This window comes from Scyliorhinus torazame, chromosome 6, assembly GCF_047496885.1.
Source record: "Scyliorhinus torazame isolate Kashiwa2021f chromosome 6, sScyTor2.1, whole genome shotgun sequence".
NCBI lineage: Eukaryota > Metazoa > Chordata > Chondrichthyes > Carcharhiniformes > Scyliorhinidae > Scyliorhinus > Scyliorhinus torazame.
The window spans coordinates 38,802,776-38,826,270 of NC_092712.1; the positions used below are offsets into that span (position 1 = coordinate 38,802,776).

The window sequence follows — 23,495 nt, forward strand, 5'->3', positions numbered from 1 at the left end:
TCTGAACTGAGTCAATCTGAACTGAGTCAATCTGAACTGAGTCAATCTGAACTGAATCACTCTGAACTGAGTCAATCTGAACTGAATCAATCTGAATTGAGTCACTCTGAACCGAGTCACTCTGAACTGAGTCACTCTGAACTGAATCACTCTGAACTGAGCCAACCTGAACTGAGTCACTCTGAATTGAGTCACTCTGAATTGAGTCACTCTGAACTGAATCACTCTGAACCGAGTCACTCTGAACTGAGTCTATCTGAACTGAGTAAATCTGAACTGAATCAATCTGAACTGAGTCAATCTGAACTGAATCACTCTGAACTGAGTCAATCTGAACTGAATCTCTCTGAACTGAGTCAATTTGAACTGAGTCAATCTGAACTGAGTCACTCTGAACTGAGTCACTCTGAACTGAGTCACTCTGAACTGAGTCACTCTGAACTGAGTCACTCTGAACTGAATCAATCTTAATTGAGTCAATCTGAACTGAGTCACTCTGAACTGAATCACTCTGAACTGAGTCAATCTGAACCGAGTCACTCTGAACTGAGTGATTCTGAATTGAGTCACTCTGAACTGAGTCACTCTCAACTGAATCAATCTGAACTGAGTCAATCTGAACTGAATCACTCTGAACTGAGTCAATCTGAACTGAGTCACTCTGAACTGAGTCACTCTGAACTGAGTCACTCTGAACTGAATCAATCTTAATTGAGTCAATCTGAACTGAGTCACTCTGAACTGAATCACTCTGAACTGAGTCAATCTGAACTGTGTCAATCTGAACTGAGTCACTCTGAACCGAGTCACTCTGAACCGAGTCAATCTGAACTGAGTCACTCTGAACCGAGTCACTCTGAACTGAGTCAATCTGAACTGAGTCAATCTGAACTGAGTCACTCTGAACTGAGTAAATCTGAACTGAGTCAATCTGAACTGAGTCACTCTGAACCGAGTCACTCTGAACCGAGTCAATCTGAACTGAGTCAATCTGAACCGAGTCACTCTGAACCGAGTCACTCTGAACCGAGTCAATCTGAACTGAGTCAATCTGAACTGAGTCAATCTGAACTGAGTCAATCTGAACTGAGTGAATCTGAATTGAGTCACTCTGAACTGAGTCACTCTCAACTGAATCACTCTGAACTGAGTCAATCTGAACTGAGTCACTCTGAACTGAGTGACTCTGAACAGAGTCACTCTGAACCGAGTCACTCTGAACTGAGTCACTCTGAACTGAATCACTCTGAACTGAGTCAATCTGAACTGAATCAATCTGAATTGAGTCACTCTGAACCGAGTCACTCTGAACTGAGTCAATCTGAACTGAATCAATCTGAATTGAGTCACTCTGAACTGAGTCACTCTGAACTGAATCACTCTGAACTGAGTCAACCTGAACTGAGTCACTCTGAATTGAGTCACTCTGAACTGAATCACTCTGAACCGAGTCACTCTGAACTGAGTCAATCTGAACTGAGTCAATCTGAACTGAATCAATCTGAACTGAGTCAATCTGAACTGAATCACTCTGAACTGAGTCAATCTGAACTGAATCTCTCTGAACTGAGTCAATCTGAACTGAGTCACTCTGAACTGAGTCACTCTGAACTGAGTCACTCTGAACTGAGTCACTCTGAACTGAATCAATCTTAATTGAGTCAATCTGAACTGAGTCACTCTGAACTGAATCACTCTGAATTGAGTCAATCTGAACTGTGTCAATCTGAACTGAGTCACTCTGAACCGAGTCACTCTGAACTGAGTCAATCTGAGCTGAATCACTCTGAACTGAGTCACTCTGAACTGAGTCAATCTGAACTGAGTCAATCTGAACTGAGTCAATCTGAACTGAGTCACTCTGAACTGAGTGAATCTGAATTGAGTCACTCTGAACTGAGTCACTCTGAACTGAGTCAATCTGAACTAAGTCAATCTGAACTGAGTCACTCTGAACCGAGTCACTCTGAACCGAGTCAATCTGAACTGAGTCAATCTGAACTGAGTCAATCTGAACTGAGTCACTCTGAACCGAGTCACTCTGAACCGAGTCAATCTGAACTGAGTCAATCTGAACTGAGTCAATCTGAACTGAGTGAATCTGAATTGAGTCACTCTGAACTGAGTCACTCTCAACTGAATCACTCTGAACTGAGTCAATCTGAACTGAGTCACTCTGAACTGAGTCACTCTGAACAGAGTCACTCTGAACCGAGTCACTCTGAACTGAGTCACTCTGAACTGAATCACTCTGAACTGAGTCAATCTGAACTGAATCAATCTGAATTGAGTCACTCTGAACCGAGTCACTCTGAACTGAGTCAATCTGAACTGAATCAATCTGAATTGAGTCACTCTGAACTGAGTCACTCTGAACTGAATCACTCTGAACTGAGTCAACCTGAACTGAGTCACTCTGAATTGAGTCACTCTGAACTGAATCACTCTGAACCGAGTCACTCTGAACTGAGTCAATCTGAACTGAGTCAATCTGAACTGAATCAATCTGAACTGAGTCAATCTGAACTGAATCACTCTGAACTGAGTCAATCTGAACTGAATCTCTCTGAACTGAGTCAATCTGAACTGAGTCACTCTGAACTGAGTCACTCTGAACTGAGTCACTCTGAACTGAGTCACTCTGAACTGAATCAATCTTAATTGAGTCAATCTGAACTGAGTCACTCTGAACTGAATCACTCTGAATTGAGTCAATCTGAACTGTGTCAATCTGAACTGAGTCACTCTGAACCGAGTCACTCTGAACTGAGTCACTCTGAGCTGAATCACTCTGAACTGAGTCACTCTGAACTGAGTCACTCTGAACTGAGTCACTCTGAACTGAGTCACTCTGAGCTGAATCACTCTGAACTGATTCACTCTGAACTTAATCACTCAGAACTGAGTCACTCTGAGCTGAATCACTCTGAACTGTGTCAATCTGAATTGAGTCAATCTGAATTGAGTCAATCTGAACTGTATCAATCTGAACTGAATCACTCTGAACCGAGTCACTCTGAACTGAGTCAATCTGAAATGAGTCACTCTGACCTGATTCACTCTGAACTGAATCACTCAGAACTAAGTCAATCTGAATTGAGTCACTCTGAACTGAGTCAATCTGACCTGATTCACTCTGAACTGACTCACTCTGAACTGAGTCAATCTGAACTGAGTCAATCTGAACTGAGTCAATCTGAACTGAATCAAATTGAACTGAGTCAATCTGAACTGAATCACTCTGAGCTGAGTCAACCTGAACTGAATCAATCTGAATTGAGTCACTCTGAACCGAGTCACTCTGAACTGAGTCAATCTGAACTGAATCAATCTGAATTGCGACACTCTGAACTGAGTCACTCTGAACTGAATCACTCTGAACTGAGCCAACCTGAACTGAGTCACTCTGAATTGAGTCACTCTGAATTGAGTCACTCTGAACTGAATCACTCTGAACCGAGTCACTCTGAACTGAGTCAATCTGAACTGAGTAAATCTGAACTGAATCAATCTGAACTGAGTCAATCTGAACTGAATCACTCTGAACTGAGTCAATCTGAACTGAATCTCTCTGAACTGAGTCAATCTGAACTGAGTCAATCTGAACTGAGTCACTCTGAACTGAGTCACTCTGAACTGAGTCACTCTGAACTGAGTCACTCTGAACTGAATCAATCTTAATTGAGTCAATCTGAACTGAGTCACTCTGAACTGAATCACTCTGAACTGAGTCAATCTGAACTGTGTCAATCTGAACTGAGTCACTCTGAACCGAGTCACTCTGAACTGAGTGATTCTGAATTGAGTCACTCTGAACTGAGTCACTCTCAACTGAATCAATCTGAACTGAGTCAATCTGAACTGAATCACTTTGAACTGAGTCAATCTGAACTGAGTCACTCTGAACTGAGTCACTCTGAACTGAGTCACTCTGAACTGAATCAATCTTAATTGAGTCAATCTGAACTGAGTCACTCAGAACTGAATCACTCTGAACTGAGTCAATCTGAACTGTGTCAATCTGAACTGAGTCACTCTGAACCGAGTCACTCTGAACCGAGTCAATCTGAACTGAGTCACTCTGAACCGAGTCACTCTGAACTGAGTCAATCTGAACTGAGTCAATCTGAACTGAGTCAATCTGAACTGAGTCACTCTGAACTGAGTGAATCTGAATTGAGTCACTCTGAACTGAGTCACTCTGAACTGAGTCAATCTGAACTGAGTCAATCTGAACTGAGTCACTCTGAACCGAGTCAATCTGAACTGAGTCAATCTGAACTGAGTCAATCTGAACTGAGTCAATCTGAACTGAGTGAATCTGAATTGAGTCACTCTGAACTGAGTCACTCTCAACTGAATCACTCTGAACTGAGTCAATCTGAACTGAGTCACTCTGAACTGAGTCACTGTGAACAGAGTCACTCTGAACCGAGTCACTCTGAACTGAGTCACTCTGAACTGAATCACTCTGAACTGAGTCAATCTGAACTGAATCAATCTGAATTGAGTCACTCTGAACCGAGTCACTCTGAACTGAGTCAATCTGAACTGAGTCAATCTGAACTGAGTCAATCTGAACTGAGTGAATCTGAACTGAGTCACTCTGAACTGAGTCACTCTCAACTGAATCACTCTGAACTGAGTCAATCTGAACTGAGTCACTCTGAACTGAGTCACTGTGAACAGAGTCACTCTGAACCGAGTCACTCTGAACTGAGTCACTCTGAACTGAATCACTCTGAACTGAGTCAATCTGAACTGAATCAATCTGAATTGAGTCACTCTGAACCGAGTCACTCTGAACTGAGTCAATCTGAACTGAATCAATCTGAATTGAGTCACTCTGAACTGAGTCACTCTGAACTGAATCACTCTGAACTGAGTCAACCTGAACTGAGTCACTCTGAATTGCGTCACTCTGAACTGAATCACTCTGAACCGAGTCACTCTGAACTGAGTCAATCTGAACTGAGTCAATCTGAACTGAATCAATCTGATCTGAGTCAATCTGAACTGAATCACTCTGAACTGAGTCAATCTGAACTGAATCTCTCTGAACTGAGTCAATCTGAACTGAGTCACTCTGAACTGAGTCACTCTGAACTGAATCAATCTTAATTGAGTCAATCTGAACTGAGTCACTCTGAACTGAATCACTCTGAACTGAGTCAATCTGAACTGTGTCAATCTGAACTGAGTCACTCTGAACCGAGTCACTCTGAACTGAGTCACTCTGAGCTGAATCACTCTGAACTGAGTCACTCTGAACTGAGTCACTCTGAACTGAGTCACTCTGAGCTGAATCACTCTGAACTGATTCACTCTGAACTTAATCACTCAGAACGGAGTCACTCTGAGCTGAATCACTCTGAACTGTGTCAATCTGAATTGAGTCAATCTGAATTGAGTCAATCTGAACTGTATCAATCTGAACTGAATCAATCTGAATTGAGTCACTCTGAACTGAGTCACTCTGAACTGAGTCACTCTGAACTGAGTCACTCTGAACTGAATCAATCTTAATTGAGTCAATCTGAACTGAGTCACTCTGAACTGAATCACTCTGAACTGAGTCAATCTGAACTGTGTCAATCTGAACTGAGTCACTCTGAACCGAGTCACTCTGAACTGAGTCACTCTGAACTGAATCACTCTGAACTGAGTCACTCTGAACTGAGTCACTCTGAACTGAGTCACTCTGAGCTGAATCACTCTGAACTGATTCACTCTGAACTTAATCACTCAGAACTGAGTCACTCTGAGCTGAATCACTCTGAACTGTGTCAATCTGAATTGAGTCAATCTGAATTGAGTCAATCTGAACTGTATCAATCTGAACTGAATCAATCTGAATTGAGTCACTCTGAACTGAGTCACTCTGAACTGAGTCAATCTGAACACACAGTTCTGAAGCAGGACAATGTTTGAGTTTAGTGGATGTAATGTTAGCAACTGTCCGAGCCTTCCTTTCATCCCTTCCTGCCAGTCTGAATTCTGTACCTGGCCGTTAGAACCTTTTTTTGTAATGGCACATTTTATAATTACCAGAAAAAAAGAAATAGATCAAGTCCTTCCCCAGTAACGGCACAGACCAGTAGAGGGACACAGGGGAAGGCACAGATTGGGAAGCAGCCTGGCCATGTTGTACACAGTGCAGTGTAGAACCAATGTTATTACTTCAACGTGGGAGGGAATATCTTCCCCATTGTGAAATTGAGAATAAACGAAGAGGACTTAGATTGAATGTCCTTTGCAAACTTTCCTCTATCCCGCCGCCATCTCAAGGAATGTTTTTTGGTTCTGTCTCCGAACACCTCTTAATCTTACCTTCCATGGTATTGGTAAGGACACTGGCTGCACTGACAGCCCGCTCTCTTTGATGTATCTCTTCCAGGTAACCCATAGAGGCACGGTGATCTGTCAGCAAATGTTTCTTACTCAAATCGTTCTCCGACGGGGAAGACTGCTCAGGAGGAAGAAAAGAACAATGTTAAGCTTGGAGTATAATACCACACAGTAACCTCCCTGCTTAAGCCGTCAGGAACAGGATACCGCGCATCTGACTTGATGGAATAACTTCTCTCTCATTGATGCCATTAACCTTTCAGCCAATGATCAACTGGGGAGAATGTTCACCTTCTTCTATCACTCATTCAACATCTTCAAACATGGTGCGTTTCATTATGTTTGAGTAGTTTGAAAATGTGCAACTTCAGCAATCTGATGGCAATGTTCCCTTCATGACAGTCTGGGCCACGCCTCAATTGTCCCCAACACCCCTTCCCCTCTCGATGGCAACTTTCCATGCAAGCGCAGAAAATGCAATGCCTGCCCTTTTACTTCCTCTCTCACCACAGTTTGAAGACCCCAGACGTTCCTTCCAGGTGGAGCAGTGATTTACATGGACTCCTTTCAATTTAATCTGCTGCATTTGCTGCTCCTGATGTGGCCGCCTCTGCATTAGAGAAAGTAATCTTGAGGTGATTACTTTACCAAACACCTCAATTCAGTCCCGGGGCTTCCAATCGCCTGACAATTTAATTCTCTGTCATGCACTCACGCTAATCCCTCTGTCCTTGACCTGCTCCAGTGAGACAGTGAAGCACAATACAACTCCATCTTGAGCTGGGCACTTTGCAACCTTCTGGACTCAACATTCAGTTCAAAACTGTTGGATTATAACCTCTGCCTCCATTTTGTTCCGTGTTTCTCTGCTGCTTTGGTTTCTCTCTCGTTTCTCTCGATTCCTTAATTTTGTGTTTAAACGGGTTCTGTCCAATGATTTACACCTCCTCTCGGCATATCTTTCATTTCTTTACTTGTCCCCTTATTACCTTTGACCGCGCACCACCAATTCTTTCATCATTTCACCTCTCCTGCCCTCTGCCCGATCACCGACCTTCCCTTTTGTCTGCCACCCACCTCTGGCCTTTCGCTTGCTCAAAACCTCTTCCATTTCTAACTGTTCCCTGTTCTTAGAAAAGCTCACAGACCTGAAACATTATCCCAGTTTCTCATTCCACAGCGGCTGCCTGGCCAGCTGAAAATCTTCTGATTTTATTTCAGATCCACAGCATCCGCAGTATTTTGCTTTTATACTTCTGGCTGGATTTTCCATTTGGGAGACTGTTCTCCCGCCGGAGCTGAATTGCACCAGTTTTATGATCCCCTTGCGGTCAGAAACTAGGGTGCAATTCAGTGGTCCACATCATGCAAATCGATGCATGGCATTGAATATGAGGGATTCCCAGAGAATCTGGCTATTGGGCTGCCATCTTGAGCGGGAGGCTGATGGCGGAGTCCCGTGGTTGGCCACCTTCCGCACACCATGCATCGGCCTGGCTCTCCCCTCCACCCTACATACTTCAAATTGGCCCAGCCCCCCCCCCCCCCCCCCCAACCATACAGCAACCTCACCCCCCCCCGATTGCCTGGGTGACCCCCACACCTTCAAGTACAGGGTGCCCCCCCACCCCCAAGTATGGGGTGACCCCACCACCCCAGGGACCCCTGTAGTACAGGGATGCTCACGGTGAGGTAAGTGCAGTGAAATCACACACTTGAGTGATTGGAATGCACTTAGTGCACTTTCATCTCTTTGATGTGGTCAATGTTTACAAACATTAGGGTTTCAGCACTTAGGTCACTGAAGCCTAAAGGGATATGAATGGATCAAAGCTGCGGGTAGTTCTTACAAGCTGTCAGTCACAAACATGGGCAGCACGGTAGCACAATGGGCAGCACGGTAGCATAGTGGTTAGCACTGTGGATTGACAGCACCAGGGTCCCAGGTTTGATTCCCCGCTGGGTCATTGTCTGTGCGGAGTCTGTACGTTCTCCCAGTGTCTGCGTGGGTTTCCTCCGGGTGCTCCGGTTTCCTCCCACAGTCCAAAGATGGGCCGGTTAGGTGGATTGGCCATGATAAATTGCCCTTAGTGACCAAAAAGGTTAGGAGGGGTTATTGGGTTACGGGGATAGGGTGGAAGTGAGGGCTTAAGTGGTTCGGTGCAGACTCGATGGGCTGAATGGCCTCCTTCTCCACTGTATGTTCTATGTTCTATGAAAGCCATGAATGGACAGCTGATAGTGGGTCTGTGGGAACCAGACAGACGCACATCAGCTCTGCTTTGAGGAATGGACATGTGGAGCTGCAAGGTAAGTATTAAAGCTATAATGATTCCCACAGCCCTTCTCTGGACTGCTCTCCAGCTTCCAGACAGGGGCCTCTTTTCTTGGGGGGTGTATCAGGGGGGCCCTTTGGTGGGTCTCCCTGTCACAGGACTCTCTCTGCGTGTTCTCCCTATCAGAGGAGTCCCTGTGAAGGGTCTTTCAATCACAGGGGTCCCTGTGGGGGGACCCCACAGGGGGCCATCCAGTCCCCCTATCACAGTGATCTCTGCGGGGAGGTCCCTCTATCACAGGGGTGCCCGTGACTGGTCCTCCTATCACAGGGATCCCTATAGGATGTCCTCCTATCACAGGGGCCTCTATGGGGGGATCTTCCTATCACTGGGGTGCCAATAGGGGGGGGTCTCCCCATTACAAGGTACCCTGTGGGGGGGGGGGGGAGGTCCCCCCATTACTGGGTTCCCTGTGGGAGCCCATATTACAGGGGTCCCTGGGAGGGGGGGCGGGGTGGATCACCCCCATACTTGGGAGTTAGGGGCAGCTGTGCAATGTGTGGGGTGCAGAGGGTTTAGGGTTGATTTATATTGCGGGTGGGCGGGTGTTGGGCTGGGATGGTCTCTACCATCATTGCCCTTGCGTGCTGATCTTTGCAGTGGGGCAGCCCCTTGGCCCACCAGGAGGTCATCACCTCAGGTTCATGATTGCTGAGACCACAAGTGAACCTCGCCCACGTAACTCCCGGCCACGGGGACTGGAGAATCATGGCAGGGCAGAGCATAATGAACCTGGCTCAATAAATAGATGTAAATGGGCCATTACGACCAATATGCATTAATTCTATGCTCCCACAGGCGTGCGGCCTGGTATTTGTTCACACCGTCAATGGGGGTCGGAGCATGGCGCTCAGGTCAGAGCCTGGCGCCCATCCCAATTTTGCCCCGATGACGATTCTCCGTCCCATCGGGTAAGACATTCTGGGCGTCCTGGGGACAGACGCCCTCTATGTTTAGATTTGCACACAGGGTCAGAGATTGTGATTTTCCGGCCTTTCCCGCTGCCAGGATCGTCCGGTCTCACCGAAGTCGACCCCCTGCTGCGGGTCAGGCGAGCCGTGCAATCTGCCGCAGACCTCGGCGGGACCGGAAGTTCCCACCAGCAGCCAATGGCGAAGCATCTCCACCTTGGGACAACCTGCTGCGGGGGTGGGGGGAGGGGGAAATTCCGTACACGTGGTGGACAAACAGCAATGTTGTGTTAAATTGTTATAAAATGTTGGTTAGGCCCAGGATGGAGTATTGTGTACAATCCTGGGCACCACTGTTAAGGCATCAGGGAGGGTAGAGGGGAAATTCATTGGAATGGTACCGGGGACTAAATGATTCAGCTATGTGGAAGCTGCTGCCATTCTCCTGAGAGCCAGAGATTTAATACAAGCGTTCAAGATCTTTGACGAGCTTTGATAAAGTAACTAAGAAGAAACTGTTTCCACTGACAGAGGGAAACCTCAATCTGGGGTAACCAGACGGCAGAGCTTTAAGACAATTGTAAAATCACCAGAGGTGGTGTGAGGAGAACTCCTTCTTGTGCAGCAAGTTGTTTGAATTTAGAATGCGCTGCCTGTGCCGTAGTGCAGGGAACTGATACAATTCTAGGTTTCAGGCGGGATTAGATAAATACTTGAAAGAAAAACATTTGGAAGGATATTGAGAAAGATCAGTTGACAGGGACGAAGGGCCTGGGTTTCAGCATGGGGAGGTGGTGACGTAGTGGTATTGTCACTGGACTAGTAACCCAGACACCCAGGGCAATGGTCTGGGAACGCTGCAATGGCAGATGAAGGCTGTAGCAGTAGGGAGACATCCAGTCATCGAGGCTCCCTCGTCACTGGAACAGGACCGTGTCTGTCAAGGACTGTGTGTCTGCTGATGTGCAATGGAATACCCACATTAAGAGATGTCCCACACCACGCGTCTAACCCCCCCCCCCCCCCCCCCACATAGACGTGCCCTGCGGCGATTGGCAAAGTGGACTGGTCAGTGAGATCTGGAAGTCATAGAATCCCTACAGTGCAGAAAGAGGCCACTCGGCCCATCGAGTCTGCACTGGCCCCCCTTGTTCTGATCGAGCACCCTACCCAGGCCCGATCCCCCACTCCTAGCCCCGAAACCCCACCTAATCGTTTGGGCAATTTAGCGTGGCCAATTCACCTAACCTGGATATCTTTGGACTATGGGACAAAACTGGAGCGCCCGGAGGAAACCCACGCAGACATGGGGAGAAAGTGCAACTCCCACACAGACAGTCCCCCGAGGTCAGAATCAAGCCCGGGAACCCAGGTGCTGTGCCACCCTGACGCCCAGAGGTGTCAACGACAGACCTCACCCGGTGGAAACAAGACAGACACCTTTGAGGTCAAGACTGGAGTCAAACAGGGATGGGTATCACCCCCCACTCTTTTCTCCATCTCCATTGCCACCATCCTTCCCCTTGTCAAGAACAAGCTTCCCAGTGCTGTCAATTTCATCTACAAGGTGGATGGAAAACTTTTCAACCTTAACCGGATGAAATCCAAGAAGAGAGCGACACTGACATTGTTCGAGGAGCTTGAGTATGAGGATGACATCACCATCTCCGCTCTCTCAGAAGAGAATCTCCAAGCTGTGCTTAACACCTTCCTGGAGGCACACCAAAAAACTCAGTCTCAGCATCAACTCAAGCAACTCAAGTCCTTTACCACCCCGCCCAGGGCAAGATCCGGTCTCTCCCTCTTTCAAGATCAACAGAGAAATCCTACCAAACGTCGAACATTTCCCATACCTGGGGGCTCCTCTCATCTAAGACTGGTATCGATGTGGAGATCCAACGTCATGTCCAATCCACGAGTGCTTCCTTCGGGAGTCTAAGGACGTGAATCTTTGACATCAGCAACATTCGTGCTGATATCAAGATCCTCGTGTCCAAGGCAGTCGTCTTCCCAACTCTTCTGTATAGCTCAGAAACTTTGACTATGTACAGACATCACCCCAAGGCCCTAGAGAGTTACCAGCAATGCAGTCTAAGATGTATTCTCCACACCAGGTGTGAGGACCGGCCTACTAACATCAGTGTTCTTGAAGGAGCCAACAGCACAAGCATCGAGGCCATGGTCATCCGAAACCAACTCCACATGTGCTTAGGATGTCAGAGACCCAACTGCCAAAGCAAATCTTTGTTCAGCTCAAGGAAGGCTGACGAACAGGAGGAGGACAAAGGAAGTGCTTCAAAAATACCCTGAAGGCTTACCTCAAGAAATACAATGTCAACGTCAATGCCTGGGAGACCCTTGCTCAGAAGAGTCCCATTTGGAAGAACCTCCTGATTGTAGGACCACAATTCTTCCTGACACCTGACAGCAAGGGACACTGACACTGACACAATACCATGGGCAGCACGGTAGCATAGTGGTTAGCACAGTTGCTTCACAACTCCAGGTCCCAGGTTCGATTCCCGGCTTGGTCACCGGCTGTGTGGGGCAGCACGGTAGCACAGTGGATAGCACAATTGCTTCACAGCTCCAGGGTCCCAGGTTCGATTCTGGCTTGGGTCACTGTCTGTGCGGAGTCTGCACGCCCTCCCCGTGTGTGCGTGGGTTTCCTCCGGGTGCTACGGTTTCCTCCCACAGTCCAAAGATGTGCAGGTTAGGTGGATTGGCCATGCTAAATTGCCCTTAGTGTCCAAAATTGCCCTTAGTGTTGGGTGGGGTTGCTGGGTTACGGGGATAGGGTGGAGGTGTGCGGTTGGGTAGGGTGCTCTTTCCAAGAGCCGGTGCAGACTCGATGGGCCGAATTGCCTCCTTCTGCACTGTAAATTCTACGAATGTAAATTCTATGAAGAGGAGGCCCAGAAAAGGAGCCTGAGAAAGGAATACCAACGATGTTGAATCGAAGCAACAATCGCACCTTTGGAAACACCTGCCAAGTGTGTAGTTGAAGATGCGGTTCTCGGATTGGGCTCATCAGCCACGCAAGGACCCACAGAACCCATGACCAGTAACACGGAGTTTCTTAGGTGGACAACCATACTCGCTAGTGAGTGATCGCTGAAGAAGGAATCATTGAGTTGTCCGTTTGTTTCAGTTGTAGGCTCAAGCCCACCTTCACAATATACACACACAATGTAGCTTGTCACTTCAATACAGTACTGAGGGAGCGCCCACCAACAGAGATGCTATCCCATGGATGGAGCATTAAACCAAAACAATATCTGATAGTTTCAGTAGGTATGCTTTGAAAATTCATCCCGACCCTGCCAATAGCACAATAATAGATTCATCTGCTACTTGTGTGAGATTACTGTGCACAAGTTGATTGTTCCAACAACTTAACGATAAATCTACTCGTGAATAATTCACTCTATGTGAAGCACCACTCGATATATTGAAGATGCTAATCTATGCTGGGCTACAATTCTATTCTTCCCGTGTGAGCCGAAGCAGGGATGGGCAGCACAATGGCATAGTGGTTAGCACTGCTGCCTCACAGCTCCAGGGTCCCAGGTTCAATTCCGGCCTCGGGTGACTGTCTGTGTGGAGTTTGCACTTTCTCCCCGTGTCGACATGGGTTTCCTCCCGGCACTCCTGTTTCCTCCCACAGTCCAAAAATGTGCAGGTTAGGTGGATTGGCTGTGATAAATTGCCCCTTAGTGTCCAAAAGGTTAGATTGTGTCAGTGGGCGGAGGCGTGGGCTTAAGCAGGATGCTCTTTCCAAGGGCCACTGCAGACTCAATGGGGTGAATGGCCTCCTTCTGCACTGTAAATTTTATGATGCCAGAAGGACTATTCGACCCCACGGGGCATCACAGATCAGCTCAACCCTGCCTCCTGGTGGCACAATTGTCGCAAATCCTCGGCAGCACGCCAACTACCATTGGGTTAGCTGATTCAGTAGGGACTGAAGCTCAGGAATTCTGCTGGTTACTGCACTGCCCAGCTCCCCTCCAGGAAGTGCACTTATCCATTAAGCCCCAGAGAACCCCAACAGCATTTCTCCTGATGAAATACATCACTGGACAGTTCTGCAACTTCCTCCCCCCCGAAGCAGCAAACCAAGTGGAGCTCAGCGAACTGCTGCCCAAATCCATCGGGCAGGACACCAGATCAGAAGCACGTCCATATCTCCTCTTACTCCATTAAGCGCGTCAGGCCGGGAAGAAATCATGTACGTGCAGTCTAACTGGTCAGTCCCACGAGGATGAAATGCTATTTGTATCTGGTATCACAGACATTCTTAATGAGCTATTTAAGCAATGAATCGATATCTCTTTTCTCAGTCTGGAGCCAGAGAGCAAGTAATCCCACATGTGTCTGAGCTTGTTTTTATGCGTGCAACTAAATCATGGCATTTTGAAGCACTGGAAGGATAGTTCCAGGAAAAAACAGGCTGCTGCTTGGTAGCATCTACTGTATAAAACTGAATCAGTCAGAGCCAAAGGGACGGCCTTGGTAACAATGGGTACAGCACAGTACACAGTCGGCTAAATGGTCTCCTCTGTGCTATTTCATTTCATCACCGCCTGAGCGGTAATCTGCAACGCTAGATGGGTTCCATTTTAGCTCAAGCTATTTCTTAACTCAGAAAGAAAACTTTCCTTTCAAATATTATTTCCCCCAAGGATTCCTCGAAAGTCAACAGGAGGTATTTTTGAATTAAGAATATGTTTTTAAACAATCACATATTACTGTGTGTTTTGTTCGCTACCTTCAACTCGCCCTTCAAAAATCTGACATGTGCTACCTGACTGGCAAGAAATGAATGATCCCTCGAAATGGAGTTGAATTATTTTTGATTCTGACCAAAGAGGTAAATAAAGCTGGAAATGATCAAATGCTCTGTGGGTAACAACCAGTCTCAATGTTACTGCAGCAGAGGCTGAAATGTTGTGCGAATGCTGAAGATATGAAAGGCGAATAATGTTTTGGAAGGTCTTATTTTGCTTCATTGCTTTCGGGTTTCGTGGAGTTTTGGCACCGACCGTTCCATTCGAAAATTCCAGCAGCGGAACATTCCAGATTGTACTTGGCCTGCCTTTGGACCAAATGATTATTTTCTACCTTTAATCTGGCGTTTTCCACATTCTATAAAAAACCTGATTATCAGTTGGATTCCCTTACTTAGCACAAGCCCTACAGAGAATACAGAATGTTTCCAACCCACGTGCAACCTAATTTGTTTTCATATTATTGTTGCAAGCCCTTGACGCCGAGACTGGGGGGGGGGGGGGGAGATAAGATACGGTTTCCCAGGCAGCAAATTGCCAATCTCACGCAAGGTAGAGGGGTCGCAGAATGAGGTATAACCAGTTCACAAGATGGGATTTCCTTCTTCAGGAGAACTGTTTGTCTCAAACAGACTGATTATACAAGGGAATTAGTTCGGATTAGCACACCAAAGACTTGAACATTTCTGATCTACGCCAATCCCAGGGTATAGGATCACAGGATAATCTGACACAAAACCAGGCCATTCTACCCAAGATGTCAATTCCAGGTTTTGTGAAGGAGCATCAACCAGCGGATCATGACCCGTTGTCTACAACATGCCAAGAACCAGCAGGCAACAATCATGAGTGCCTATGCCCCAACCCTTGATGCCAATTGGTCCAAAGAAGGTTTCTACTCTGCCCTGGACAACATGCTCTCCAACATTCCTAGGAAGTTAAGGTCTTCCTCCTCGGGGACTCCAACGCCAGGGTTGGAAAGGATTCCCAACTTTGGAAAGGAACCATTGGAAAGGCAAGAGTTGTGAATTGCAACACCAACAGCGTAGAGCACCAGCTCATCATCACTAACATACTGTTCCATCAAAAATGCAAGTTCAAGACTTCCTGGAGATATCCACGTTCAAAGCCCTGGCACATGATTGACTGCATCATTGTCTGGTCTCGAGATAAAAAGGATGCTCTCAACACCAAAGCGATGACCAGTGCAGGTGACTGCTGGGCAGACCACCGGTTTATCCGCTCCTCTATGTCCGTCAAACTCCACCAGAAACAATGGAAGAGGAGAAACGGCTCTGAAAAAAGATCAACGTTGAGCAGCTTCAAGAGCTAAGCATGAATTTCTAATAATGTCTTCTCCAAAGTCTCCATTCCTATGGCGTCGAAGAAAATGGAAAGAGCTGATTACAGCCATCATCTCAAGCTGTGAAGAAACCATTGGGCAGAAGATCAGGAAATACAAAGGCTGGTTTGGTGAGAACGATCACACCTTCCAAGACCTCAATCGACATGAAGATGAAATCCCTACGAAACCCTGCACCACTCCACCACCCCCCTGCACCCCACCACCCCTGGCACCCTGCCATCACCCCACCCCGGCCATCACCCCACCCCTACCCTGCAACCCTCCAGCACGCTGTCCAGCAATACCTTTATTTTAAAATTCACATTTGTCTTTTCAGTTCTCTCCATGGCCCCACCCCTCCCAATCACCATAGCACCCCCTCCTGGACCACAACCCTCCATGATAGCTGCGTTCCTCCAATTCTAGCTTCTTGTCCAGCCTTGATTTTAATCACTCCACAATTGGTGGCTGTGCCTTCAACTGCCTGGGTCCTAACCTCTGGAAGTCCCTTGTTAAACCTGTTTTCCTCTCTGCACATATTTCCTCATTTCAGACCCTTCTTGGAGACTATCTTTGCGACCAAGTTCTTGTCCGAATGTGTCCTTACATGGCTTGGTGTCAAGTTTTGTTTGATAGTGCTCCAATGAAGTGCCTAGGGACATTTTACTGCATTAAAGGCACTATCTAAATGCAAGTTGTTGTTGTTGATTGAAATCAATTGTCATGCAGAGGTAAGAATTGTAGCTGGTGTTGCAATGATAGTCTAACAATACTATTGATGGGGGCTAAGGAAGCCTATGCCAAATCTCTTGTTTCTGCTGTTTCTCTTGTCTGAGAGTCTGTACCAGTAACAGACTTGCTCATGGCATTTCAGTAAATGTGGTAGGTTTACAATGTCTCTCTTGTAGTGTCAGCCATGGCTCAGGAGGTAACGTTGTCGCCTCTGAGTCAAAAGATTGTGCATTCATGATCTCACTCTAGAACCATGAACACAACTGCAGTCCCAGCAGAGCACAGAAGGAGGCACTGTTGTAGGTGACATCTGTCAGGTGTGGTGTTAAAGAAAGTTCATTTAAATCTAACATTTTTATTAATGGAATGTATTCCAAGCCAATATGTCAAGGAACCAACTAGAGAAGAAGCTAGCTTGATTCTAGTATTATATAATGAGATTAGTTAATTAATAACTAGTTGCAAAAATATCTGGGGAAGAGTGATCATAATATTTTGTTTGAGAGTGATTTGGTTAACTCTGAAACTAGGGTCTTAAATCTGAACGAAGCAAACTATGTAGATATAAGTGATGAGTTGGCTAAGGAAAATCGAGAAACCAGATTAAAAGATGCGATGGATGGCAGTTAACACATAATTCATGATGAATATAAATTCCTTGAAGAATAAAAATCCAAATGGGAAGAGTAGTCCATTTAGATTTGAGACAGTACTAGAATAAAGAGACTTATAATGTTGACAAAAAGAGCCCGAGGATTGGGAGGATTTTTTAGGATTCAGCAAAGGATGACCGAGAAATTAATGAGGAAAGAATAAACAGATATGAGGATAAACGAACAACAGGTTTAAAAACAGATTGGAGAAGCTTATTTTGGTATGTAAAAAGGACGAGATTCAATCGATGTCATGTCCAACTAAGCTCATGGGGCGGGATTCTCCACTCCCACGCCGAAGTGGCCACGCCGCCGTGAACGCCGTCGAGGTTCACGAGGGCGCGGAACGGCCCCGGTCCCGACCGATTCAGGCCCTGACAATGGGCCAGGATCGGGGCCGCATCATCTACATGCGCCAGGCCTTGTCGCCCGTGTAAATGCGGCGCCGCATAGATGACGCGGCCGGCGCCGCATAACGGGCGCCATCCGCGCATGCGTGGTTGCCGTCCTCTCTAAATCCGCCCCGCAAGAAGCTGGGGGACGGATCTTGCGGGGCTGCGGAAGGAAGGAGGTCCTCCTTCAGAGAGGACAGCCCGACGATCGGTGGGCACCGATCGCGGGCCACCCCACATTCCAGGTGAAGCCCGGTGCCGGATCCCCCCTCGCCCCCCCCCACAGGCCGCCCCCCCAGCGTTCACGCACCGCCCACGACTGCAGCGACCAGGTGTGGACGGCGCCGGGGGGGAACCCGCCGTTTTGGCCTGGCCGCTCGGCCCATCCGGGCCTCAGAATAGCGGGGCTGCCGGAGAATCGCCATTTTGGGTGTCTCGGGCGATTCTCCGGCTTGCGGCCCGCGAAACTCGACCGGGCTGTTCCCGCCGCTTGGGAGAATCGCGGGAGGGCGTTGGACCGGCGTCCCCGGAAATTCTGGCGGCCCAGGCGATTCTCGCAACCAGCGTGGGAGTGGAGAATCGCGCGCCATGGTTTGAGTTCCACACAAAGCTTGGACTGTGGGGCGGCTCGGTGGCGCAGTGGTTAGCATTGCTGCCTCACAGCGTTGAGGACCTGGGTACGATCCTGACCCTGGATCACTGTCCGTGTATAGTGGCCCTGGGTCACTGTCCATGTGGAGTTTGCACATTCTCCCCGTGTCTGTGTGCGTTTTACCCCACAACCTAAAGATGTGCAGGGTAGGTAGATTGGCCACGCTAAATTGCCCCTTAATTGGGAAAAAGAATAATCTAGACTGCACTGCTGCACACTCAGAGAGGACAATGCCTGTTGTCGAATTCAGATCTCAACTGTCGGATTTGCATGTAACGATCCCTTGGGCCAGTCGAAACATTCTCCCAGTGTCCTGAAAACATTCCTCTCTCAATGAATGCTACCTCAACCAGATTAACCTCCCATTCCTTAAACTGGCTATGACTATAATCACTGCACTTCCAAAGCTAATTCACTGAGTACGTTAATCACTTTGAGAGATATTTATACTTCTTTCCTGATCTTCAAATCCAGTTTCCAAGTCCTTCATTGGCTTTGCTCCCTCCCCCCCCCCTCTATCTCTGCAACAGTTTCCACCTCTGCAACCCACCACAATCTCTGCACTCCTCCAATTCTGTATAAGTACCGCGCACCAACCGGTTGCGCTAGTGGAGCCACCCCTCCTCCAATTCTGACCCCTTGCACATTCCCCACCTCCTCAGCCCTCCAGCTACCTCGGGTCTAAGCTCTGGAATTCCCTCCCTAAACCAACTAGAGAACAAGATATAATTAGTTAATTACTAACTAGTTGATAAAGAGCCTCTGGGGAAGAGTGATCATAATATTTTGTTTGAGAGTGATTTGATTAACTCTGAAACTAGGGTCTTAAATCTGACCTTTCTATCTTTATCGTTTAAATGCTCCTTCAAACCCAACTCCCATCTGGCTTAATATCTCCATTTGCGGCTCGGTGTGAAATCTTGCCAACTCTCCTGTGAAGCACCTTGGTTATTATACCAAGTTAAAGGCGTCACACAAATACAATCTTCCTTTGATAGCATCATTGTGCATGCTGCTATAAATGTTCTTTTTGTGGAATGTTTGTTCAAAAATAAACATAAATCCACACTTCAATTACAGCCCCACCATGTTAGACGTTTAGCTGCTGTTGTATAAAGAGTCAAAAGTTCTGCTCCTTCTCACAAACACCTTTATTTTCCTCTAATACAACTCTGTACAAAAACTCTATCATCACATCACATGCTCCCAAGGCCACCTGAAGCTTCTTTACATATCAGGGTCAATTATTGGGTACTTAACATAAATGAGACATTTAATTGGAATGTCTCTTAACCCATTCCTTAACACACCACAGCACCGAGCTCCCGAGATGGCCAATAGAAGCAGAGGATAAATGCTCCTGATCATTCCAAAATTCCAGTCCAGCACAAATCAGTAACATCCAATAAGTGACTGGAAGTGACATGATGGAGGGGTTCATTTTCCCCACCGCGTTGCTGACATGCTGTCACTGACTGTTCCCTTCATACAGGTGTCAGCTATTGCATGGAGGTAACACTCTGGCCTTTGAGACACAGAAGATTGTTGGTTCAAGTCCCACCCCAGAGACGGGGGTACAGGAATCTAGGCTGACACGGGGATGTTTAACCATTTTCTCCCTCACAGAGAGTGTTACAAGAATTGCCACATTTGAAAAAGTCCTTCAGGAGCTGTAAAGCGCCTTAGAGGATGCTGAGGTTGCAAATGACACGTTATAAAAGCAGGTCTTTCTTTTTCATGTATTTTCGTGGATTTTCACAGTAACGTCATTGCAGTATTAATGCAAGCCTAATTGTGACACTAATAAAGATTATTATTATTATATTGTCATTTCAGGGGGATATGGGAGGGTGGTTCATAGTTTCACAGTGCTGGGCTGCTTCCCACTCCAGGTGCCAGAGATTATCTGACCTGCAGATGGCGCCCTTTAGCTTCGCTGGATCGGAGAAGGGGCGGGCAGAGGTGGGAACAAGAGAGACATGAATGGGATAGATAGGGTGGATAGGAAGGCACTTTTTCCATCAGTAAAGGGGTCAATAGCCAGGGGGCATAGATTTAAGGCAAGAGGTAGAAGGTTAAGAGGGGATTGGAGGAGAAACCTTTTCACCCAGAGGGAGGGGGGAGTGTGGAGCTCACTGCCTGAAAGGGTGGTTGAACCAGAAACTCTGGTAACATTTTAGAAATATTTAGATAGTCACTTGCACTGCCTTAACTTCTAGGGCTGTGGCCCAAGTGCTGGAAAATGGGATTAGTGAAGTCAAATCTTTGTTGACCAGCGTGGGCCAGACGGGCCAAATGGCCTCCTTCCGTGCTGAAAACATTTATGAATCTAGACCGGCCTCGACAGCTGGGACCACTCCAGCCTTTATCAACAATTATGTGACGCTTGACAACATTGCTCACGTTCTACCTTCTGGAAGAAACACTTGTGGCTTCGAGACCTAATCAGGGCATGTCACATAACCGAGAGATAATTAAGGCCAGTGGTTCTTTTCCTGTTCCCAATAGTTCTAATGTTCCACAGGGCATTTGTTTCAATCCCGCGGTATTTGGAATGCACCCTGGGCCAGGATTTCTGATGATCCCATTTTAATTTTCACCACATAATTGTTTAACTTCCAACTGAGTACCTATATGCATTCATTTTAATCATTGACAAAACTCCACAGGTTTTCTTTTCATCTTCCTTCATGCAGCTGTCCCATGATGATTTTTCTTTTATTAACCTTCCATTACCTAGCAACACGTTCATCTTTTGGACCCTGGATCAGTCCAACAACCTTAATCTTCTCGCCACTGCATCCCCGCCACCTAATCTGTCCCTGATGATGGAACATTCTGCAGGTGGCTCCATGAAGTGAGCAGCGGTTTCCATAGCACTAATACTGCCATCACCTAGACAACCAGTCCCAATGCTGCTCCTCCCAGTCCATCTATATTGAAGGTTATTTAGCTGATGAGGAAGTGTTTTCAAAAGAAAACATTAAAAAGGCCTGTTAAAATTATTTGGCTGCTAAGATGTCCAACTAAATGTGGTGGGACAGTGGTTAGCATTTCTGCCCCACAGCACCAGGGACCTGGGTTCAATTCCGGCCTTGGGTGATTATTTGTGTGGAGTTTGGACGTTCTCCCCACGTCTGCTTGGGTTTCCTCCAGGTGCTCCGGTTTCCTATCACAGTCGAAACATCATAGAATCATGGAATCCTATAGTGCAGAAGGAGGCCATTCGGTCCATCAAGTCAGCCCGGACCCTCCCAAAGAGCACCCTACCTAGGCCCACTCCTCCGCCCTATCCCTGTAACCCCGTAACGCCACCTAACCGTCGGACACTAATAATACTACTAATAATAATCTTTATTATTGCCACAAGTAGGCTTACATAAACACTGCAATGAAGTTCCTGTGAAAAGCCCCTAGTCGCCGCACTCCGGCGCCTGTTCGGGTACACGGAGGGAGAATTCAGAATGTCCAATTCACCTAACAACACGTCTTTTGGGACTTGTGGGAGGAAACCGGAGCACCCGGAGGAAACCCACACAGGGAATGGGCCGAGGTAGAGTGCTCTTTCGGAGTGTCAGTGCAGACTCGATGGACCCAATGGTCTCTTTCTGCACTGTAGCCATTCTATGTTCAATGTCTCATTTCCCCCTACCCACCGTCCCAAATATTTGTTTACGCAGAGTTGTTTTGTATCTCTGTCCTCTGTATATCCGCCCTTCTGCCAGTGGAAACAGTTTTGCCTCATCGACTCTGACTGAAACACCCCATAATCGAGGCAGATGCGATTACGAAGCAGTTTTTAGGTTGAATGCTCGCTGCCAAGAGTCACTTAATGGTCACTGGGGCTGGGGTGCAGCGGTATCACAGTAAGAAAAGCAAGAGAGAAGGGAGGGAGGGAATTTCAGGTGAGCACAAAATGATCTGGCAACCACCTCAGACACATGAGGGTCCTTGCAAGATTGGCAATGAGAGGTGATAGTTTGCCCAATTACCATCGTGTTCTTCCCCAAGCTGCATTTTCACACAAAATTCCAGAGAACCTGTCTCAATACCATTCACATAATTTCCTCAAAATTATAACTTCAGTGAAGTGATAAACTAGTACCAGGAATATCCGAAATTGGAGTTTGTGTACTCCATTCTGCCCTTTGAGCATTCTCCACCAATCAACAAGCTCATGGCTGATTTACCTCAGCACCTCCTTCTGGCACTATCCCCAGAAACCTTAATTCCTGGCGCACCCAAAAAGACTTTTGTCTTGAATATATTCAATCACTCAGAATTCCACAGGTCTCTGGGGTAGACAATTCCACCAGGTCACGACCCTTAAAGTGAAGATAATTTTCCTCACCTTAGACACAAGTGGACAAAGCCTTTTTATGTGTGTGGCCCCTTGCTCGAGATTCTCCATTCAGAGAAATCACTTTTCTCGCCATACAAAGAACAAAGAGAAGTACAGCACAGGAACAGGCCCTTTGGCCCTCCAAGCCTGTGCCAATTGCGATTCCCTAACTAAAGAAAAACCTCTGCCCTTACTCGGCCCGTATACCTCTATTTCCTCCCTATTCATGACAAATCCAGATGCCTCTTACATGTTGCTTATGTGCCTGCTTCCAACACATCCTCTGGCAGCGCGGTCCAGGCACCCACCACTCTCTGCGTGGAAATTTTACCTCGCGCATCTCCCTTAAACTTTCCCCCTCTCACCTTGAACCTGTGCCCCCTTGTAATTGACACTTCCACCCTTGGAAAAAGCCTCTGACTATCCACCCTGCCTATGCCTCTTGGAATTTTGTAGACCTCTATCAGGTCTCCCCTCAGCCTCTGTCTTTCCAGTGAAAACAATCCTACTTTATTCAACCTCTCCTCATAGCCAACACCCTTGAGACCATGCAACATCCTGGTGAACCTTCTTTGCACTCTCTCTGAAGCTTCCACGTCCTTCTGACAATCTGGTGACCAGAACTGCATGCAATATTCCAAATGTGGCCTAACCAAGGTTTTATACAGCTGTAACATGACTTCCCAACTCTTGGACTCAGTGCCCTGGCTGGTGAAGGCAAGCATGCCATATGCCTTCTTAATCACCTTGGCCACCTGTGTTGCCACTTTTAGGGAACTGTGGACCTGCACGCCCAGATCCCTCTGTATGTTACTGTTTCTAAGGGTTCTGCCATTTACAGTATAATTCATATCTAGATTTGATCCTCCAAAATGCATCACCTTGCATTTGTCCTGATTAAACTCCATCTGCCATTTCTGTGCCCATTCCTGTTGTATCCTCGGACAATCCTCGGCACTATCAGCAACTCTGCCAATCTTTGTGTCATCCGCAA

The 23,495-nt window shown here is 47.0% G+C and overlaps 1 protein-coding gene across 3 annotated transcripts in view; it reads right to left on the minus strand.

Annotated features, from left to right (window-relative positions):
* The window catches only part of LOC140424757 (sodium channel protein type 1 subunit alpha-like), a 702,944-nt gene that overhangs the window by 257,475 nt on the left and 421,974 nt on the right, over positions 1 to 23,495 (minus strand). For all 3 annotated transcript variants that reach the window (XM_072508138.1, XM_072508136.1, XM_072508137.1), the window contains one exon: positions 6,331 to 6,466. In XM_072508138.1, coding sequence (XP_072364239.1) covers positions 6,331 to 6,466 — 136 coding nt within the window. The remainder of the gene's footprint in view (positions 1 to 6,330; positions 6,467 to 23,495) is intronic.